We start from the raw sequence: 18,549 nt of genomic DNA, 5'->3' as shown, positions 1-18,549 counted from the left end.
GGCTAAGAACTGGGCTAAAACTTCATCAGTCAAGCCTACTGGAAATGACACAAGGAGGGAACAAAACCCTCCCTGTGCACTGCCTAAGCAAAGTCAGCCTTCCTGTAGTGTGACGAGGTCACCCCTTTGCTCCAAGCACCTGGCTCAGTCTAACAGTCCTGCTGTTAACCTGCTGGCGCTGCCCTACTTGTCTACTGCTTGACTTCTAGGTTCACCTGCCCACCCTACAGCCAATGAACAACTCAGATCAGTTCTACCCAAATACTGACCATTGCCATCAACCTGGTATCTTTCTGACCCCCAACTCCATCCTGTGATTTTTAATTTGGAAGAATATTTTTGGTATTCAAATTTGTTGCTAAGGTAAAAGCAGACAGCCACTTCTGCCCAAGGCATTTCATTTGAGATAATTTGTGCCCAGTGTACCAGCAAATAAGCTCCTTTAACTTCCTGAGAGGCGCAGTCTCTGACAAGTTCCCCAAGGGCTTATTCTACGAACACGGATGAGCTCTGCTGATGTCTAACTTCTGCACTGTAGCAGTAGGTGTCTAATTTCTCCAGGGATAACAGCAGTGTTACATACTCCCCACAAACTTTCTGTTCTTTTTAAACATCAGCTGGGGACAATTATGATCGTGGAAATTGGGTTTTCTGTGAGCCCTGGGATGTTGGCCACGTGAAGCATGTTCTGCCCTCCACAGGAACTGTCCTCCGTGGCCGGGCACATCTGATGACAGGATATGGGGCTATCTACCATGGGCCACCAACTCCCAAAGCTGCTTCATTTGGAAGTGATGGCTTGGCTTCCAGGTAACAAAAAGCCAGTTGAGGGCCTTAACTCCATTCCGTTTTTTAAATGGAATGTGTCATCCCTCCACCCCACCACCACTTCAACTCTTTGTCTCCTCCTTCATGCTGTAAGCTTTATCTACTTTCTCTCTCTTCTTTTGCAGGTAAATGTAGCAATGAAAAAGTGAGAGGTGCATTTTTTAAATTTTTTTTTATTTTTGACAGGCAGAGTGGACAGTGAGAGAGACAGACAGGGAGAAAGGTCTTCCTTCCGTTGGTTCACCCTCCAATGGCCACCGTGGCCGGTGCACTGCACTGATCCGAAGGCAGGAGCCAGATGCTTCTCCTGGTCTCCCATGCGGGTGCAGGACCCAAGCACTTGGGCCATCCTCCACTGCACTCCCTGGCCACAGCAGAGAGCTGGCCTGGAAGAGGGGCACCAGGACAGAATCCGGTGCCCCAACCGGGACTAGAACCCGGTGTGCCGGCACCGCAAGGTGGAGGATTAGCGTATTGAGCCACAGCGGTGGCCGAGAGGTGCATTTTTAAGATTAACTTGTGGGCTAAATGAAGTTGAGGACGTATCAGAATTCTTAACTCTTGAATTCTCCCTTCAGAATCTGAGCAGTACTTGCACTGTTAGAAGCACTGCTGTGTCCTGAAGTTAGGATTTCACTCTCCATGACTGCACCCTTGTGCTTCAGGAAGCCAGAAAAAAAAGTATGAGAAATATCATCCTTACTTTAAAATGAGGGAATTGAGGCACAGAGGACAGAAGCTATGTAAGAGCAACAGCAGTTGGAAAACATGACTGCTCTGATTTCCAGTCTTCTGCTTAATACAAAAGCAGAATGGATCACAATTTGTCAACTAGACCAGTTTTCTGACAGCAAACTCGTGGCATCTACTCCAATTCATGGAAACATGGCTGCTGCCCTGGCTCCTCCATCCGTGATCCCTGCAGCCAGTGGCCTAGGAAGAATGAGGGCCCACCAGTGTCCTCACCTTGAGGTGATAGAGCACAACACCTGTGCTGAGCACATCGTCCTCCAAGGCCATCAGGTGCGGCAGGTTAGAGTCGATGACTACCCCAGCCCTCCTCCTGTTGATGTCCACACTGTAATGTTCCATGAGGGCCTGCCAATCATTCCACTTCTCAGCCCAGTCTTTTGTCAGCTGGTCTATCTGAGGAGGTAGAGGAGGTGATCTTAGACACGGCGTGGGGAGCCAACGAGGTCAGAGGTCACCCTGACCTGCTTCCCTGCCAAAGGAGCAGTCTCAGCCCCAGAATAATGAAAGGAGATGACACCGGCTCCTGAGGTGCCATGAAACACAACCCACCTTCACTTCACTTTGGCTAACCAGCTCCTTCAGATTTCCATCGTTTTCACTGTGTAACCAGTGGAAGTTCCTCTGCACAGAGATAGAAAGACATACGCTTTGATGTTTTCCTGGTGTGAACTTCAGGTATGACTCCCCTGTACTCATGAAGGAAGATAATATACAGATGAAGCAAAGACTTTACCATTAAAACCAGGTGTCCAAGTATTTGGGGTCATACCAATACAAGGAAGAAAAAGCTTTTCTGGAAGGCCCCATTTTCCATATCTGCCTGCACAGAGATTCTCTTTGGACAAGATGCAGCAAGAGGAGGCCCACCCTCTCTGAAGCCACACACAGAAATCAAAGCAATCCTGCTTCTGCCCCACGAGTGTCGCACAGAGCAGGAAGGCTCAGACTCTAAGCAGCAGCAAAGGGGTTCAGGCGGAGAGCATGGGAAAGTTCTGATTGCTGGTATACCAGTTCAAAGCTCAGCAGCATGGCTTTCAGTCTCTCAATCTCTTCCCTGAGTTCTCGGATGAGCTTTATGTTTGCATCCTGAAATACAGAGAACTTGGTCACCACTGGTTGACAGGCATCACTATAAGCAATTAAATACGAAGCTGGTTGACATGCAACACCACATGCAATTAGCTAGGAAGAAGTGCATTACACCTTTAGAATAACTTCTAGAGCAGCTGTTCTCAAAATGTGGTGCCAGGAGCAGTAGTAGTAACTCCACCGAAGCACTTGTTAAGAATGAAAATTTTGGACACACCCCAGACATACTAAATCAGCAACGCTTGAGGGCTGGGATCCAATTGTGTTAACAAACCTTCCAGGTGATACTTAAATAAACGTTTAAGCCGGCGCCGCAGCTCACTAGGCTAATCCTAGGAGCGCCTGGCTCCTGGCTTTGGATCAGTGCAGCGCGCCGGCCGTAGTGGCCACTTGGGGGGTGAACCAACGGAAAAAGGAAGACCTTTCTCTCTCTCTCTCTCTCTCACTGTCTAAATCTGCCTGTCCAAAAAAGTTTAAGAATCATGGCCTTAGGGCAGGAGGTCAGGCAGGTAACACAAATTCCACAGTATGTATAGATAATAGGTGCTAATCTATTTTTTTAAAAAGATTTATTTATTTGAGTGGCACAGTTACAGAGAAAGAGGGAGACACACAGAAAGTGGTCTTCCATCTGTTGGTTCACTCCAAAGCCAAGAGGTTCTTCCAGGTCTCACAAATGGCCGCAGGGGCCCAAGCACTTGGGCCATCTTCCACTCCTTTTCCAGGCCATTAGCAGAGAGCTGGATCTTAAGAGGAGCAGTCAGCACACAAATCGGCAGCCATACGGAATACTGGCACTGCAGGCGGAGGCTTAGCCTACTATGCCACAGCACCGTTGTTTCTAAGCTAGATATCTGCTTAATTACATTTCCTTTTAAAACAGTCCATAGATGGGAGATATATATACATACACACACACACACACACACATATAGTTCTGAACACCAGTTATCTTGTTCTAGAACTTTTCACTAAAATTACAAAGAATATAATGAACATTTAGGATATTCTCATTACAATTCAGCTTTCAAAACCAATTAATTTTGGGGCCGGACATCTTCTACTGTATAATAGGTTAAGCTTCCACCTGCCGCACTGGCATCTCATATGGGCACCAGTTCATGTCCCAGCTGCCCTTTTCCAATCCAACTCTCTGCTGGTGGCCTGGAAAAGCAGTCAAAGACGGCCCAAATGCTCGGGCCCCTGCACCCATGTGGGAAACCCAGAGGAAGCTGCTGGCTCCTGGCTTTGGATTGGCGCAGCTCCAGTCTTTGTGGCCATTTGGGGAAGAACCAGCAGATGGAGGATCTCTGTCTCTCCCTCTTTAACACTGCCTCTCAAATAAATAAATCTTAAAAAAAATGAATTCCTTATAAGCTGGGTCTTCAAAAAGTTCATGGAACATGCATATTATGAAAAAGCTATGCATGGATATACAAAATTAAACCAAAATAGACATTTTTATTGTTTATTTATTTGAAAGGCAGAGTTAGAGGCAGAAGCAGAGAGAGAGAAAATGAGGTTTTCCATCCACTGGTTCACCACCACCCCAGATGGCTGCAACAGCCAGAGTTACATAACCAATCTGAAGCCAGAGGCTTCTTCAGGGTCTCCCATGGGGATACAGGAGCCCGAGGACTTGGACTATCTTCTACTGCTTCTCCAGGCCACAGCAGAGAGCTGGATCAGAAGTGGAGCAGCCAGGACTCGAACTGGCACCCATATGGGATGCTGGCACTGCGTAAAGACCAGGGCTTTAGCTCACTGTGCCATAGTGCCAGCCCTAAACATATTTTAAAAATTAAACATTCCAAATTTTCCATGTTTTAGGACTGAGCACAATTTTGACAGCAACTATAAAAGTTTGAAGCAATAAATGGGAAAAGTTCTGTTTCCTGGAAAAAAAAATGATCTGAGAGGCAGACAGAAAGGTAGAGGTGAGAGGAGTGCACGTGTTAGCCGGCATCTATGGGTTCACTCCTCAAATGCAAGCGATGGCCAAGCCAAGCCAAGCCACAAACTCCATCTCAGTCTCCCATGTAGAGCCATCATGGCTGTCTCACATTGTCTGGATTAGCAGGAAGCTAGAGTCAGAAGCTGGAGCTGAATATCAAATCCAGATACACCGATACAGGACCCAGGAATCTTAACTGCTGGGCAAAATAACAACTTATCTGTTCCATGAACTTTTTAAGTATCCTCATAGTTCCCTTTTATCCCAGAACAGAGACATCACTGTGATTTTAATATTACGTTAAAAAACACAGGCATAAATGAACATTAATTTGAAATAAAGGCAGCTATTACAGAAACTTTTCAATGACCTTTCTCAGGTGCACCAAGGATCTTAAGAGGAATGGCTTCAAAGTAATACCTAAAACAAAGTATTCATGAAAAGTTACTGACTTAAGTCGGTAAAGATACCAGAGAAGGATATGACATTAGATGAAAGAATTTCACTCCCTCATCATATGGAGAACAAGTCTGGCTAGTTAGAGTAACTATGAAGAGAAAGAAATCAACAAGAGAAAAAATCTAAGGAGGGGGCCAGCACTGTGGCATAGCAGGTTAAGCCACTGCCTTCAGCGCTGGCATCCCATATGGGAGCCGGCTTCTGATCCAGGTCCCTGCTAATGGCCTGGGAAAGCAGTGGAAGATGGCCCAAGTACTTGGGATCCTGAATCCATCTGGGAGGCCTGGAAGAAGCTCCTGGTTCCTGCCTTCAGCCTGGCCCAGGCCTGGCTGCTGCAGCCATTTGGGGAGTGAACCAGTGGATGCAAAGACCACTCTGTCTCTGTCTCTGTCTCTCTGTCTCTCTGTCTCTCTCTGTAATTCTGACTTTCAAATAAATAAAATAAATTAAAAAAAAAAAAAGAACTTTGTGTAAACTGTACCAGACCAGGACTTCCAATGACCACCTCACCTCATTTACCCGTGGCTTGTTGATGATGTTTTTGGCATTGGACGCATATCTCAACGTGCTCATGGTCTCATTGTAGCTAGTGTGTGCAGGAGACACAGCTGAAGGAAAAAAGTTAAACAAAACAGCCCTTCCAACCCAGCCCTCAGAAACTGAGGAACCTGGGTGGCCAGGACCCTCTCACTGAGGCACAGTGCCAGCCCCCATGACAATTGGCCCCAGCACCCCACTTACTGGCGACCATGATCGTTCTGGAGTTGCCGCCGAGGCTGTCCTTGAGCAGCCAGGTCAACACAGAATCCCGGTATGGGATGTAAGACTGCCTCCGCGGGGGTCTCCCTCCGCCGCTCGTCCCACTGCTGCTGGCTGCATAACTGAGGCTCTGGCAGCCGCTGAATACTTGAGAGTTCTGGGCTTAACAGATTTAAAAAAATTTTAAAAAGTGGAAGAATGATTTATGAAACAAATGCATTAAAACAAAACAATAGTGTAAGAACACAGATTTGAGTATCACACTTTCTAGTCCCTTCTGTGTGTAATAGATGCTTTAAGTTTAAATCTTGAATTAGACGTTAGAGTCATGACATGCAGTACTCCAGCCATGTAACTTTTTAGCCTCTCCCCTTTCTGAAATCATTGTATTGGGATGATTGTCACATGGTGTTCTAAAACCACAAACCAGTAGGTTACCTTATTGAAAAGTACCTTGCCTACCATATTTTGGCAAAATGACAATAATGAATTCTTTTTCAAAGTTTCCCTCCCACTCCCATCATCCAATCAGCAAGATACCTAAGGTGGAGATGACAATTCCCAGAGTCACAAGGGACTTGTTGATGTTGGCTCCTTCAGTGATCCGGTCCTTACAGTAATTGGGATCCGCTCTTTCACTAAAAGTCAACGAGAACAAAAGCAAAAACAACACACCAATCTTACAGTACTGTAGAAAGACACTATCCATTATTCTGTACTATGTTGCAAAAGAGTCACATGATAAATTCCTTTCAGAATGCAGTGCACAAAAAAAGTGTTACTATCTGAGGGAAGACACTGTGGTACAGCAGGTTAAACAGCCGCCTGTAGCACTGGCATCCTGTCAAGGTGCTGGTTCAAGTCCTGGCTGCTCCACTTTTGACCCAGCTCCTTGCTAATGAGCCTAGGAAAACCGCAGAAGATGGCCCAAGTGCTTGGGCCCCTGCCACCCACATGGAAGACTTGGACACGGTTCCCAGCTCCTGGCTTCAACCTGGGCCAGCCTTGGCCTTCGAGGCCATTTGGGGAGTGAACCAGAGGATCACTGGATTTGGGACGCCAGCATTACAAGCTGCTGTTTAAACTGCTGTGCCAAGGTGCAAACACCTGGGCAGCTTTAAAAACTACTCGTGGCTGCACTCCCCCAACATCACTAATTATCTGATGCAGTTCGTTTCAGGTGAAGGCACTGGAAGTTTTTAAATGTCCCAGGAGATTTTTGGTTGTTGTTGATTTCCTTTTTGTTTGAAAAGGGGAGAGAGGAGGAAGAGGAAGAGAAAAAGAGAGCAAGAGCGCCAACATCCATCTGCTGCTTTACTTCAATCTTTTTTTTTTTTTTGGACAGGCAGAGTGGACAGTGAGAGAGAGAGAGACAGAGAGAAAGGTCTTCCTTTGCCATTGGTTCACCCTCCAATGGCCGCCGCGGCTAGCGCGCTGCAGCCGGTGCACCGCGTTGATCCGATGGCAGGAGCCAGGTACTTCTCCTGGTCTCCCATGGGGTGCAGGGCCCAAGGACCTGGGTCATCCTCCACTGCACTCCCAGGCCACAGCAGAGAGCTGGCCTGGAAGAGGGGCAACCGGGACAGAATCCGGCGCCCCGACTGGGACTAGAACCTGGTGTGTCGGCGCCACAAGGTGGAGGATTAGCCTAGTGAGCCGCGGCGCCGGCCTGCTTTACTTCTAAAACCCTGCAACAGTTGGGGCTGGGCCAGGCTAAAGCCAGAAGCCTGGAACTCAACCTGAGCCTCCTTCATGGGTGGCGGGGTCCCAATTACTTGGGCCATCAACTGCCGCTGCCCAGGATGTGCATCAGTGGGAAGGGAGCTGGGACTCCAACACTCTGATGCAGGATGCAGGAGTCCCAAGCAGTGGCTCAACTACTGTGCCAAACTGCCCCTCCTGCAACCCCCACCAGGAGAAGGGGCATGAGACTGAGAACCACCGATGCAGCAGAATACTTCGCCCCTTAGGAAACTGTAACTTCTTAACCTAGCACTCAGAGAACTAGTTTCTTCTACAATTTCCGTATGATGACTGAAATGTGAAACAGACTGGAACAATCTTATTCCCTATAAAATGGGCAAGAACAAGATCATTGTCAAGGGAGTATTTCCCCTTGGCTTTGAAATCCTAATTACCTGCCTGCTAGGTCCACAAGGTTGATCTTGCTGGCAATCTCAGAGGGGAGGTTGTTCTCCAGGATTGCCTAAGGTAGAAAACACATTTAAAGCTTGTCATTTGCAACAATTCATATCTTTCCCCTTAGGTACCCTCCTAACCAAGGTGATATTTCAAATTTTTATCCAACTTGCTCAAGAAATCTGTATTGTAATACGCTGTGAACCACATGAATTCTCAGTATCTGATAGACATCATCAGAAAGCCCTGACCATTACTTCATTAAAATTACTAGCAGGATTTACACCGAGTAAGTAGGGACAACCCCTGTGAAGTATTCTGAGTATAATTTACAGGGGAACCAGGGATTTCTGGACATTTTATCAGGCAAATGCTACCCTTCTCACAAGTTAGCTTGCCAGCGCAGGATCTCTGCCTCTGTATGTTCTATTTAGGAGCACAGAGCAAAGTACATTCCTTTTCCTTACCCCAGTTTAACATGGGACTTTCGTTATTGTTTTATTCCATAAAACTTTAACATTATGAATCCATTGTCAAAATCCAGTTTTAGAACATTTCCAAGTAACTCCCAATTTCCCCAAGTCATTTTGCAGTCAATCTCTCTGTTCCTATTCTCAGCTCCGGGGTTTGCTCTTCAACTGTCTAGCTGAATAAATTTGCCATTTCATGAAATTTTATATAAGTGGAATCATATTATGTGACTTCTCTCACTGCACGTAAGCATTTTGAAATTCACCCATGTTGAGGCACGTACTGTATTACAGAGCTGTACTGCACTGTGAGGATTACAATGGTTATCCATTAACTGCTTAATGAGTATTTCAGTGTTACCAGTTTTGAGATTATAAGTGAAGCTTCTGTGAATATTTGTAAGTCTTTGTGTTTCTTCTTATTTTTTACATGTATGTATGTGTGTATGTCTAGGAGTAGAATGGCTAGATCATAAGGTAGGTATATGCTTAACTTTTTAATAAGCTAAACTCTTTTCCAAAACTATATCATTTTACATTTCTATTAGTAGTACAGTATATTAGAATTCCAACAGATCTTGTCAGTAGTTAATATAATCATTTTAATAATTTTTTTGTAAGTCAGAGATCAATCAATCTTTTGTCTGCTGCTTCACTCCCTAAATGCCCACAATAGCTGGGGCTGAGCCAGGGCAAAGCCAGGAAGCAGGAACTCAATCTGAGTCTCCCATGTGCATGGCAAGGACCCAGTGATGTGAGCCATCACCTGCTGCCCACCAAGGTGAACGTTAGCAGGAAGCTGGAAATGGAAGTGGAGCCAGGACTCCAGGCACTCTGTTATAGGAGGCAGGCATCTCAGGAGGTGTCTTAAGTGCTATGCCTGCGTCTGTCTCTACTTACCTATCTTACTGTTAATACCACAGAATATGGTGCAGAATATGTGCAGAATATGACTTATCCTTGAGAACATTCCATGAGCACTTGAAAACAACGTGAATTATTTTTTTCATACAATTTGTGGAAATCTTAGTATAGAGTTAATCATTTATATAAAGTTAATTGAAAATAGATCTTAGTTAAAAATAAGAATGGGAGGGGCTAGTGCTGTGGCACAGGTTAATTCTCTGCCTGCAGCACCGGCATCCCATATGGGCGCCGGTTCTAGTCCCAGCTGCTCCTCTTCTTAACTTTTTTCTTTTATTTTTGACAGGCAGAGTGGACAGTGAGAGAGACAGACAGAGAGAAAGGTCTTCCTTTTGCCATTGGTTCACCCTCCAATGGCCACCGCGGCCAGCACACTGCGGCCGGCGCACTGTGCTGATCCAAAGGCAGGAGCCAGGTGCTTCTCCTGGTCTCCCATGGGGTGCAGGGCCCAAGTACTCGGGCCATCCTCCACTGCACTCCCTGGCCACAGCAGAGAGCTAGCCTGGAAGAGGGACAACCGGGACAGAATCCGGCGCCCCGACCGGGACTAGAACCCGGGGTGCTGGTGCCGCAAGGCGGAGGATTAGCCTATTGAGCCGGGGCGCCGGCTCCAGCTGCTCCTCTTCTGATCCAGCTCTCCACTATGGACTGAGAAAGCAGTGGAAGATGGCCCCTGTACCCACATGGGAGACCTGGAAGAAGCTTCTGGCTTCAGATCAGCCCAGCTCTGGCCATTGCAGCCATTTGGGGGAGTGAAGCAGTGGATGGAAAACCTTTCTCTCTGCCTCTCAAATAAAATCTTAAAAAGAAAAAAAAAATGGGAATAGTAGAGGGAGGAGGAAGATGGGTGGGAGTGAAGGTGGTTATGGTGGGAAGAATCACTATATTCCTTAAGCTGTATTTATGAAAATAAACTTTATCATTAAAAAAAGAGAAAATAACATGCTTGAACAGTTGTTAAATGGTGTGTTCTGTGTCACTTACACCATGTTAGTTAATAAGGCTCAAATTTTCTATATCCCTGCTTATTTCTTATTGTTCAATTACACAAAGTAGGGTACTGAAATCTCTAACTGTTGCTAAACTGTTTCTCCTTTGTTTTCCCAGGCACATTAGCAGGGAGCTGGATAGGAAATGGAGCAGCCAGGACATGAACTGGTGCCCATATGGGATGTAGGCATAGTAGGCAGCAGCTTAACCCATACGCCGCAGCGCTGGTCCCTTCTGTATTTCTTTCATGTATTTTCAAGCCCTGCTTTTGAGATCTCCAATGTACAAACTGCTACACCTTCCTGATGAATTGATCCTTTATATAATTAGGAAATGTCCCTCTTCGTCTCTAGTATTTGTCTTGAGAAATATTTTTTGCCTAACATTAATACAGTACTCTAGTTTTTTGTTTTTGTTTTTATTTATTTATTTATTTATTTTTTGACAGGCAGAGTGGACAGTGAGAGAGAGACAGAGAGAAAGGTCTTCCTTTGCCATTGGTTCACCATCCAATGGCCGCCGCGGCCAGCGCACCGCGCTGATCCGATGGCAGGAGCCAGGTGCTTCTCCTGGTCTCCCATGGGGTGCAGGGCCCAAGTACTTGGGCCATCCTCCACTGCACTCCCTGGCCACAGCAGAGAGCTGGCCTGGAAGAGGGGCAACCGGACAGAATCCAGCACCCCGACCGGGACTAGAACCCGGTGTGCCGGCACTGCAAGGTGGAGGATTAGCCTAGTGAGCCGCGGCACCGGCAGTACTCTAGTTTTTTTTTACAATTATTATTTGCATAGTTTATCTTTTTCCATCCTTTCACTTTGAATCTAATGTTTCTTGCAGACAGTACATAGCTGGGTCTTGTTTTCACCCAGTCTGACAACTCCCATCTTAGTCCAGTCACACTTAATGTAACTACTGATATGTTCAGAACCTCATCTGTTGTTTTTATATTCTGTATGTTTCATGTTTTTTCTTTTTACTCTGTCCTTCCTTCACTGCACTTTGTCAAATTAAGTATTTTTAATGTACCCTGTTAATTTCTATTGATTTTTAAATTATTTTGAGCTACTGCCACTGCAGTTGTTTTCTAGGATCACAAAATGCATCCTGAGTTATCAGTGATCTCCAACACAACACTATCTTAATTTCTACGCATTAAGAAACTGTGCTCCAATGTATCTCCTTTTACCCCATACTCCTATTGTTGTCATATCTGAAGTTATCTTTTTATTGTCATATATGAGGTTGCTTCAAAAAGTTACTGGAAAATGGATTTAAAAGTTTATTTGGAGGGAAAATAATCTAAAAATCCACACATATGAGGGATCACCAAAAATCCACAGGGGTGGCAGCATTGCAGCAGAGCAGGTAAAGCTGCCTCTTGAGACGCTAGCATCCCATATGGGCGAATCTCAGCTGCTCCACTTCCAGTCTCATTCCCTGTTGATGTACCTGGGCAGGCAGTGGAAGATGACCCAAGTGCTTGGGCCCCTGCACCCACACCCACACCCCTGCAAGAAGTTCCTGGCTCCTGGCTTTGGTCTGACCCAGCCCCAGCCACTGCAGCCATTTGGGGAGTGAACCAGCAGATGGAAGCTCTCTCTCTCTCTCCCTGTCTCTGTAACTCTCTCAAATAAATAAAATTAACCTTTTTTAAAAAAGGGATAAAAATTTATGGAAATCCTCACTATGAAAAAAAAAGATGCATAGACTTAAACTTTTTGTAGTCAAACTTCTAATTCTACTTTCTAGAAACTTCTTGAAGCACACTTATAAATGGCAATGTGTGTATATATACATATATATATACATGACAATGTACAATACAATGGTATTGCCTTATATAATCTTATTATTTAAGTTAAAAGACACTAGGAGTAATTTTCTTGAAATGATTCTCAGTTGTTATATGCATTTAGTCTATTTTCAGAACACAAATGGTTTTGTCCACCTTCATAGCTGCTTTCTTTTTTTGGTTTTTTTTTTTTTTAAGATTTATTTATTTATTTGAAAGTCAGAGTTACACAGAGAGAGGAGAGGCAGAGAGAGAGAGAGAGAGGTCTTCCATTTGATGGTTCACTCCCCAAATGGCCACAACGGCTGGAGCTGTGCTGATCTGAAGCCAGGAGCCAGGCAGGAGCTTCTTCTGGGTCTCCCACGTGGGTGCAGGGGCCCCAAGGACTTGGGCCATCTTCCACTGCTTTCCCAGGCCATAGCAGAGAGCTGGACAGCAAGTGGAGCAGCCAGGTCTTGAACCGGCACCCATATGGGATGCCGGTGCTTCAGGCCAGGGCATTAACCCGCTGCACCACAGCACCGGCCTTCATAGCTGCTTTCTGAGGACAGAATCCTGTCAACCTCATTAGGTCATAATGGAAATGAATCTTCTGATTTCTCATTTGAATGCTTATTTTAATTGCAACCTTGATTTTCATTAGAAACGCCCATACTAATAACATGGGAGTGAAAGTGTTTTGGAATTTAAAAGTAAAATATAAGTAGAAGATATTTTGATCATTCTTTATGAAACATTTCCATCCTATCTCAAGATACAGCTTAATAGATTTGTGTGTAGGTCCTCTTGATAATATTATATGCTAACAGAGGGCTTGTAAATGGAAGAGTAGGAAGAAAGAAAAAGAAACAGGAAGGAATTTAAGGAAGTGGTCAAAAGGGATGGAGAAAGGAAGAAACTTCATCCAACATAAGAAGAAACCAACCTGTGTGTAGTGGATGGTGAAGATGGCATGGGATCTGCTGCTCGTCTCATGGACGTGGGTGGCTGCTGTGATTCTGTGTATACAAGCAAAGACCACATAAGGATCGTTTGTGAATGGTGGGTCCTAAAGGATCCAAGGGAACACAATAAATGTTAGTAATGAAGCTCACAGATGAGAATCAGAAAATATCCATATGTAATCCAGCACAGTTAAGAAAAAGGTCCAAAGGCAGCAGAAGCAGCACTCTAGGTGCTGATATCTGAGAATAAATACAAGGAAGTACAGTCTCACACTAAGACCCAAAAAAACAGTTTGTTAAGAGCAACAGAAACAAAAACACACAGTGAAAAGGGGAAATACCATAGTTTTAATCAACCTGGAGAATATCCCAAGACAGACCCACTGAAATAAGACAAGTGAAGGTAGAGAGCTTGTAGAAGCAACATTCTCAAAGAAAGGGTAAATTGCGATTAAACACAGAACATTGATCTTGAAGTGTCAGAAAGGCCTCTAAAATGGAATCTTCAATCTTATCAATGTCATGTTTAAGCCACAGGGAATTCTCAGTTTCCCTTGAAATCCATTCCAGCGTTCACTTGTAAAAGTCAGAAGAATCTTCCCATTATCTAAATCTGAGTCAATCATCATTCCATTTAAGACTGTCTCACTGACTTCTGTTCTCACTGGAGCTGGAGAATCAAGAACAGGGTCAAAATCCAAAGGCTAGTCTCACGATTTGAGGATAAAAAAGGAAAAGGTAAAGCTTCACATCTAAAGATGAGAGCGCTCAGGGTATCCTGAAGACCAGAAACAAGCGTATCCAGGAGATAATGATGAGACTCCAGGAATAAATGTTACATTTAAATGTTTTCCTTTACATTCAGTTAATTTGGGCCTGCTATTAACAGGGAACACAGAGGGCTCCAAACACTTTTTTTCTTCCAGAAATAGAAAAGGCTTTCACTACCCCCAGGGATTTATTAATAACATTCTGAATATTTCAGAGTAACTAAAAATATGGAACAGTACCACAATTTACAGTGGCATTTACGAGTGTTTACAGTACTTAGTTATTCACTGCAGGTTCAAAACAGTATTCTGGGGAGTGACCTTACAAATATGCATAACTAGAAGGAAAATGGTTTTCTGACACAGTTCAGGGTGTATTTTGCCCTTACATCTGTGAAGCCTGAGTAGAATTTTTAAATTATGATAGCAGAAACTGTACTTAAGAAAAAGTACAAGTATAGAGTAATTTTCTGGGCTTATCCAGGTAATATTATGTCCAGAACAAAGGGCACTTCATTATTAGAGAAAAGCACCCGCCCTAGAACCTGCCCCCTACCCTGGGTCCAAAACTGTTCTGAGAAGGGCCGCCTAGTGGTAGATGTAAGAACCTGCAGACAGAGACAATTTCAAGCGTCCAAAGGGGAACAAAACACAGACAGGACAATGAGGCTCAAACAATGGCAGGAAAACATAAACCTGTTACCTGTTTGCTATTCCCTCCTCCAAGAGCTGGATTACTTGCTTATAGCTGGTAACCAGATGTTGAGATAAGCCTATCAGATTTGTGAGGCAGGAGGAAGAAATTAAATTTTTTTGTAAAGTTTAGCCTTTTCCTTCAGGTCTTTATCATTCCTATTTCATACCATTTGTTAGACAAAAATGAGGGAGCTTGGCTAAATTCATTCTGACAATAAAACCACAAATACTTATTGGAAGCCTACTGTCGAGCATTGTGATGACTCTAGGAACATATCTCTGCCCTCACAGAGACAGTCCAGAATCCACATCTGTGCTAACAACAACATCTCTTACAGTGTTCTCAAATATTACTTCATCTGGCCCCCATAGAATTCCTAAGAGAGGCAGGTGCTATTTTCCCCACAGGGTGGCAGACTCACCTTGGCAGGCAAAAATATACAGTACACATACCCCTTCCCTGCCACAGTTTACACTCGTGAGTGGCTATAACATACAAGACAAAGAAGCCAAGTGCCATAGGGTGGGAGAGAATAAATGTCGAGGAGATCAAAGGAGTGGTCAGAGGAGGCCACGTGTTAGAAGTGAGACATGAATTTATCCATCACAGAACAGCCAGGCCTTGCATAGTGGAAGAGGAAGACCCTAACGCCACAGAAGTCAACCTTTACAGCTAGCTTTCATCCAAGTCCCAAAGGGCTTTCTCAGCTGGATAATCTCTGCATTAGAGATCCAGGAACAAAGTAATTTCTTGGCCTACTGCTAGATATAATTACACCAAAAAACAAAGAAATTAGAATGTTGGGTTTTTTTATATTAAGCAATTACTGTTATTACTTAGATATTATAAAACCTCCACATTTAAAAAAAAGATTTATTTATTTGAAAGAGTTACAGAGATAGAAGGAGAGACAGAGATCTTCTATTCACTGGTTCACTCCCCAGATGGCTGCAACAGCCAGAGCCAAGACAGGCCAAAACCAGGAGCCAGGAGCCAGGACCTTCTTCCGGGTCTCTCATGTACCTCCATGGTTTTTGTTTGGTTGGTTGCTTTTTGTTTTGTTTTTGACAGATAGAGAGAGCGCTCATCCATTGTTTCACTCTTGAAATGCCCATGACAGCTGGGCCAAAGCTGAAGCTAGGAACTCAATCCACGCCTTCCACCTAGGTGGCAACAACCTAGTTACCTGGGCATCACCACTGTCTCCCAGCACTTGCAGTAATAGGAAGCTAGAATCATGAGCAGGAGCTGGGACTTGAACTCAGGTACTCTAATACGCAATGTGAATTTAAAAACTATGCTATGAGAGGTAGAGTTACAGACAGTGAAAAAGGTCTTCCATCTGCTGGTTCAATCCCCCAATGGCTGCAACAGCCAGAGCTACACCAATCAGAAGCCAGGAGCTTCTTTCCAGGTCTCCCACATGGGTGCAGGGGCCCAAGTGCTTGGGCCATCTTCTACTGCTTTCCCAGGTCATTGCAGAGAGCTGGATTAGAAGAGGAACAGCTGGGACTAGAACCAGCACCTATATGGGATGCTGCCTCTGCAGGCAGAGGATTAACCTACTGCACCACAGCGCTGCCCCCTTCCCCTGGTGTTTTTAAGAAAGCTTTCCTCATCTTTTTTTTTTTTTTTTTAAGGGTACATACTAAAGTATCTGTAAATGAGTTGATAAGACATCTGGAATTTACCTGAAAATAATATAGGATGATGCAAGGTGGATAAGAACAGTCTTTTTACTTTTTATTTGAACTCTTTATTTACTGGAGCCATTAAGTTTTGACTATAATATAAATTAAAAATGTTATCCCTCAATATATAAAATATTAAGTTGGAGGGGCCAGTGCTATGGCGTAGTGGGTAAGGCTGATGCCTGCAGTGCCAGCATTCCATGTGGGCAGTGGTTCAAGTCCCAGCTGCTCCACTTCCTATCCAGCTCTCTGCTATGGCCTGGGAAAGCTGTAGAAGATGGCCCAAGTCCTTGGGCCCCTGCACGCACGTGGGAGACCAGGAAGAGGCTCCTGGCTTCGGATCGGCACAGCTCTGGCCATTGAGGCCATCTGGGGAGTGAACCAGAGGATGGATGACCTCTCTCTCTTTCTCTTTCTCTCTCTCTCTCTCTCTCTCTCTCTCTCTCTCTCTCTCTCCCTGCCTCTCCTCTGTGTAACTCTGACTTTCAAATAAATAAATAAATCTTTAAAAAATATCATATTTACAAAAAATATTAAGTTGGATTAAAAAAAAAGAATGTAGACCAGGACTGGCCAAGACTTAATGGTTACTGTGGCTAGATGATAGGCATTTAGAGATTCATTAGACTGGTCTATTTGTGATATTTCAAATTTCTCCATAAAGAAAGAGTTTTACAAATTTAACCAAGGATGGAGACTTTTTACTTTTGATATTGACAAATGAGGTAATACAAATGAACCCTTTGCTTAAATACTACTTAAAGAGAAAAAACACTGGAACGAACAAGCAAAGCACCTGCTTGACAGCACAGACATAACCGCATAGCGAAAATGTCCCGGCCACAGGAGGCAAGATGGAGGCCCAGACAGACAAGGCCAGCGACTGGGGACGTTTACATCCCGCGGGTATTCACCACATTCTGAGAAGCAGCTGCTGGCAGCAGTTTTCTTAACATACTTCCAAGGACGTGAGGTCAAGGCTTGCAGTCCAGAGCTCACCCCGAATGAACGCTTCGGAACCCTACTTCTTTTGGGTGGAAACTCAGAGGGCTACAATGCAGTAGGTTGTGTTTGAATTAAACAAGCCTTTGAAGGGACTGCAACTCAGCTTTGAACACTGTCAATCCTTAAGCTGTACCAAGTGACTCTGGACCACTAATATGTACAGAGACCTGGTACAAATAAACATTAGTCTCTGTAGAGAAAAACATCATTGCCCTAGACTCTCAAATTGTTTCTGTAAGCAATTTCCCCAATACTGCTGTGCCCGGGCCCTTCCTGAAACACAGAAAGAAGGACTTATGCTGGGAAAGGAACGTGGCAGACTTGCTCGTGATTCCAGCCCCTGCCTGTCAGCACGGGGCTGTGGTGTTAGGCGTTGTCACCAGCCAATGTACAGCTTACTCTATGGGGGCCGGTGGGAGGAATATTAGACCTGTATCAGTTAACATTATCAGAACTGTGTACACATGTGCAAACTTACAGCAATCCCTGTAAGTCGCCACGCCACATAGCATTAGAACATCCAACTGAAATGTATGTAGCCATATAAAGGAGACAAAGGGGCTAAAAGTTCTGTAAGGAAATTCCCCTTTTTGTTCAGGCCTGGATCTTCTGGATATTAATACAACCAAGCCTCATGCCATCGTAAAAATAAGTACTGTTTCCTACCAAAGCCTTGGTGACTCCTCTTTCTGTTCAACCACCTTGGCTACACTGCCCAGCACAAACTTTTAACACAATACACACTCAAGTAGAACTGGCAACACAAACGAAGTCAGCAAAAATATTCAAGAAGATACTCAAGGAAAACTCTGATGTTTGAGTTACCAGAAGTTAAAATAATTCTGCTTACTATTTTCAAGGAGCTAAAAGACAAAATTGTAAAATTCCAAATAAAAGTGGAAACTACAATGAAAGAATCAAATGGAGGTTCAGGAAACCAAAAATACTACAAATAAAAATAAGAACTCAATACACAACTACAGCAAGTTAAACACAGCTGAAGAAAGAACAGTGAACAGAAAGGTTAGAAACATATCCAAATTTAGTACAGAGGAACAAGAAATATAGAATAGATTGAGTCACAGCATATATAGGGAACAAGTCTAACCATCTGGAATGAGATTTCCAAAGAGAGGAGTGAGAACACAGTAAAACCAGTATTAGAATAGATAATGGGGCCGACGCCGTGGCTCACTTGGTTAATCCTCCACCTGTGGTGCTGGCATCCTATATGGGCGCCAGGTTCTAGTCCTGGTTGCTCCTCTTCTAGTCCAGCTCTCTGCTG

General features: G+C 44.3%; 1 protein-coding gene across 19 annotated transcripts in view; it reads right to left on the bottom strand.

The window, feature by feature from the left end:
• The window catches only part of STARD9 (StAR related lipid transfer domain containing 9), a 135,884-nt gene that overhangs the window by 45,118 nt on the left and 72,217 nt on the right, over window positions 1-18,549 (bottom strand). For 11 of the 19 annotated variants that reach the window (XM_051822022.3, XM_051822025.3, XM_089310158.1 and 8 more), the window contains 9 exons: window positions 14,575-14,644; window positions 13,083-13,155; window positions 7,981-8,048; window positions 6,383-6,480; window positions 5,825-6,004; window positions 5,594-5,691; window positions 2,590-2,667; window positions 2,131-2,202; window positions 1,795-1,974 (listed from right to left, as the gene is read on the bottom strand). In XM_051822022.3, coding sequence (XP_051677982.2) covers window positions 1,795-1,974; window positions 2,131-2,202; window positions 2,590-2,667; window positions 5,594-5,691; window positions 5,825-6,004; window positions 6,383-6,480; window positions 7,981-8,048; window positions 13,083-13,155; window positions 14,575-14,644 — 917 coding nt within the window. The remainder of the gene's footprint in view (window positions 1-1,794; window positions 1,975-2,130; window positions 2,203-2,589; window positions 2,668-5,593; window positions 5,692-5,824; window positions 6,005-6,382; window positions 6,481-7,980; window positions 8,049-13,082; window positions 13,156-14,574; window positions 14,645-18,549) is intronic. The other 8 variants (XM_070054069.2, XM_070054070.2, XM_089310163.1 and 5 more) reach the window with 4 other exon arrangements.

The sequence above is a fragment of the Oryctolagus cuniculus genome, chromosome 12, assembly GCF_051225735.1.
Source record: "Oryctolagus cuniculus isolate XC-2025 breed Fujian yellow rabbit chromosome 12, ASM5122573v1, whole genome shotgun sequence".
NCBI lineage: Eukaryota > Metazoa > Chordata > Mammalia > Lagomorpha > Leporidae > Oryctolagus > Oryctolagus cuniculus.
Note: the sequence above shows the minus strand (reverse complement) of the source record. Positions and strands in the feature narration are given on the sequence as shown.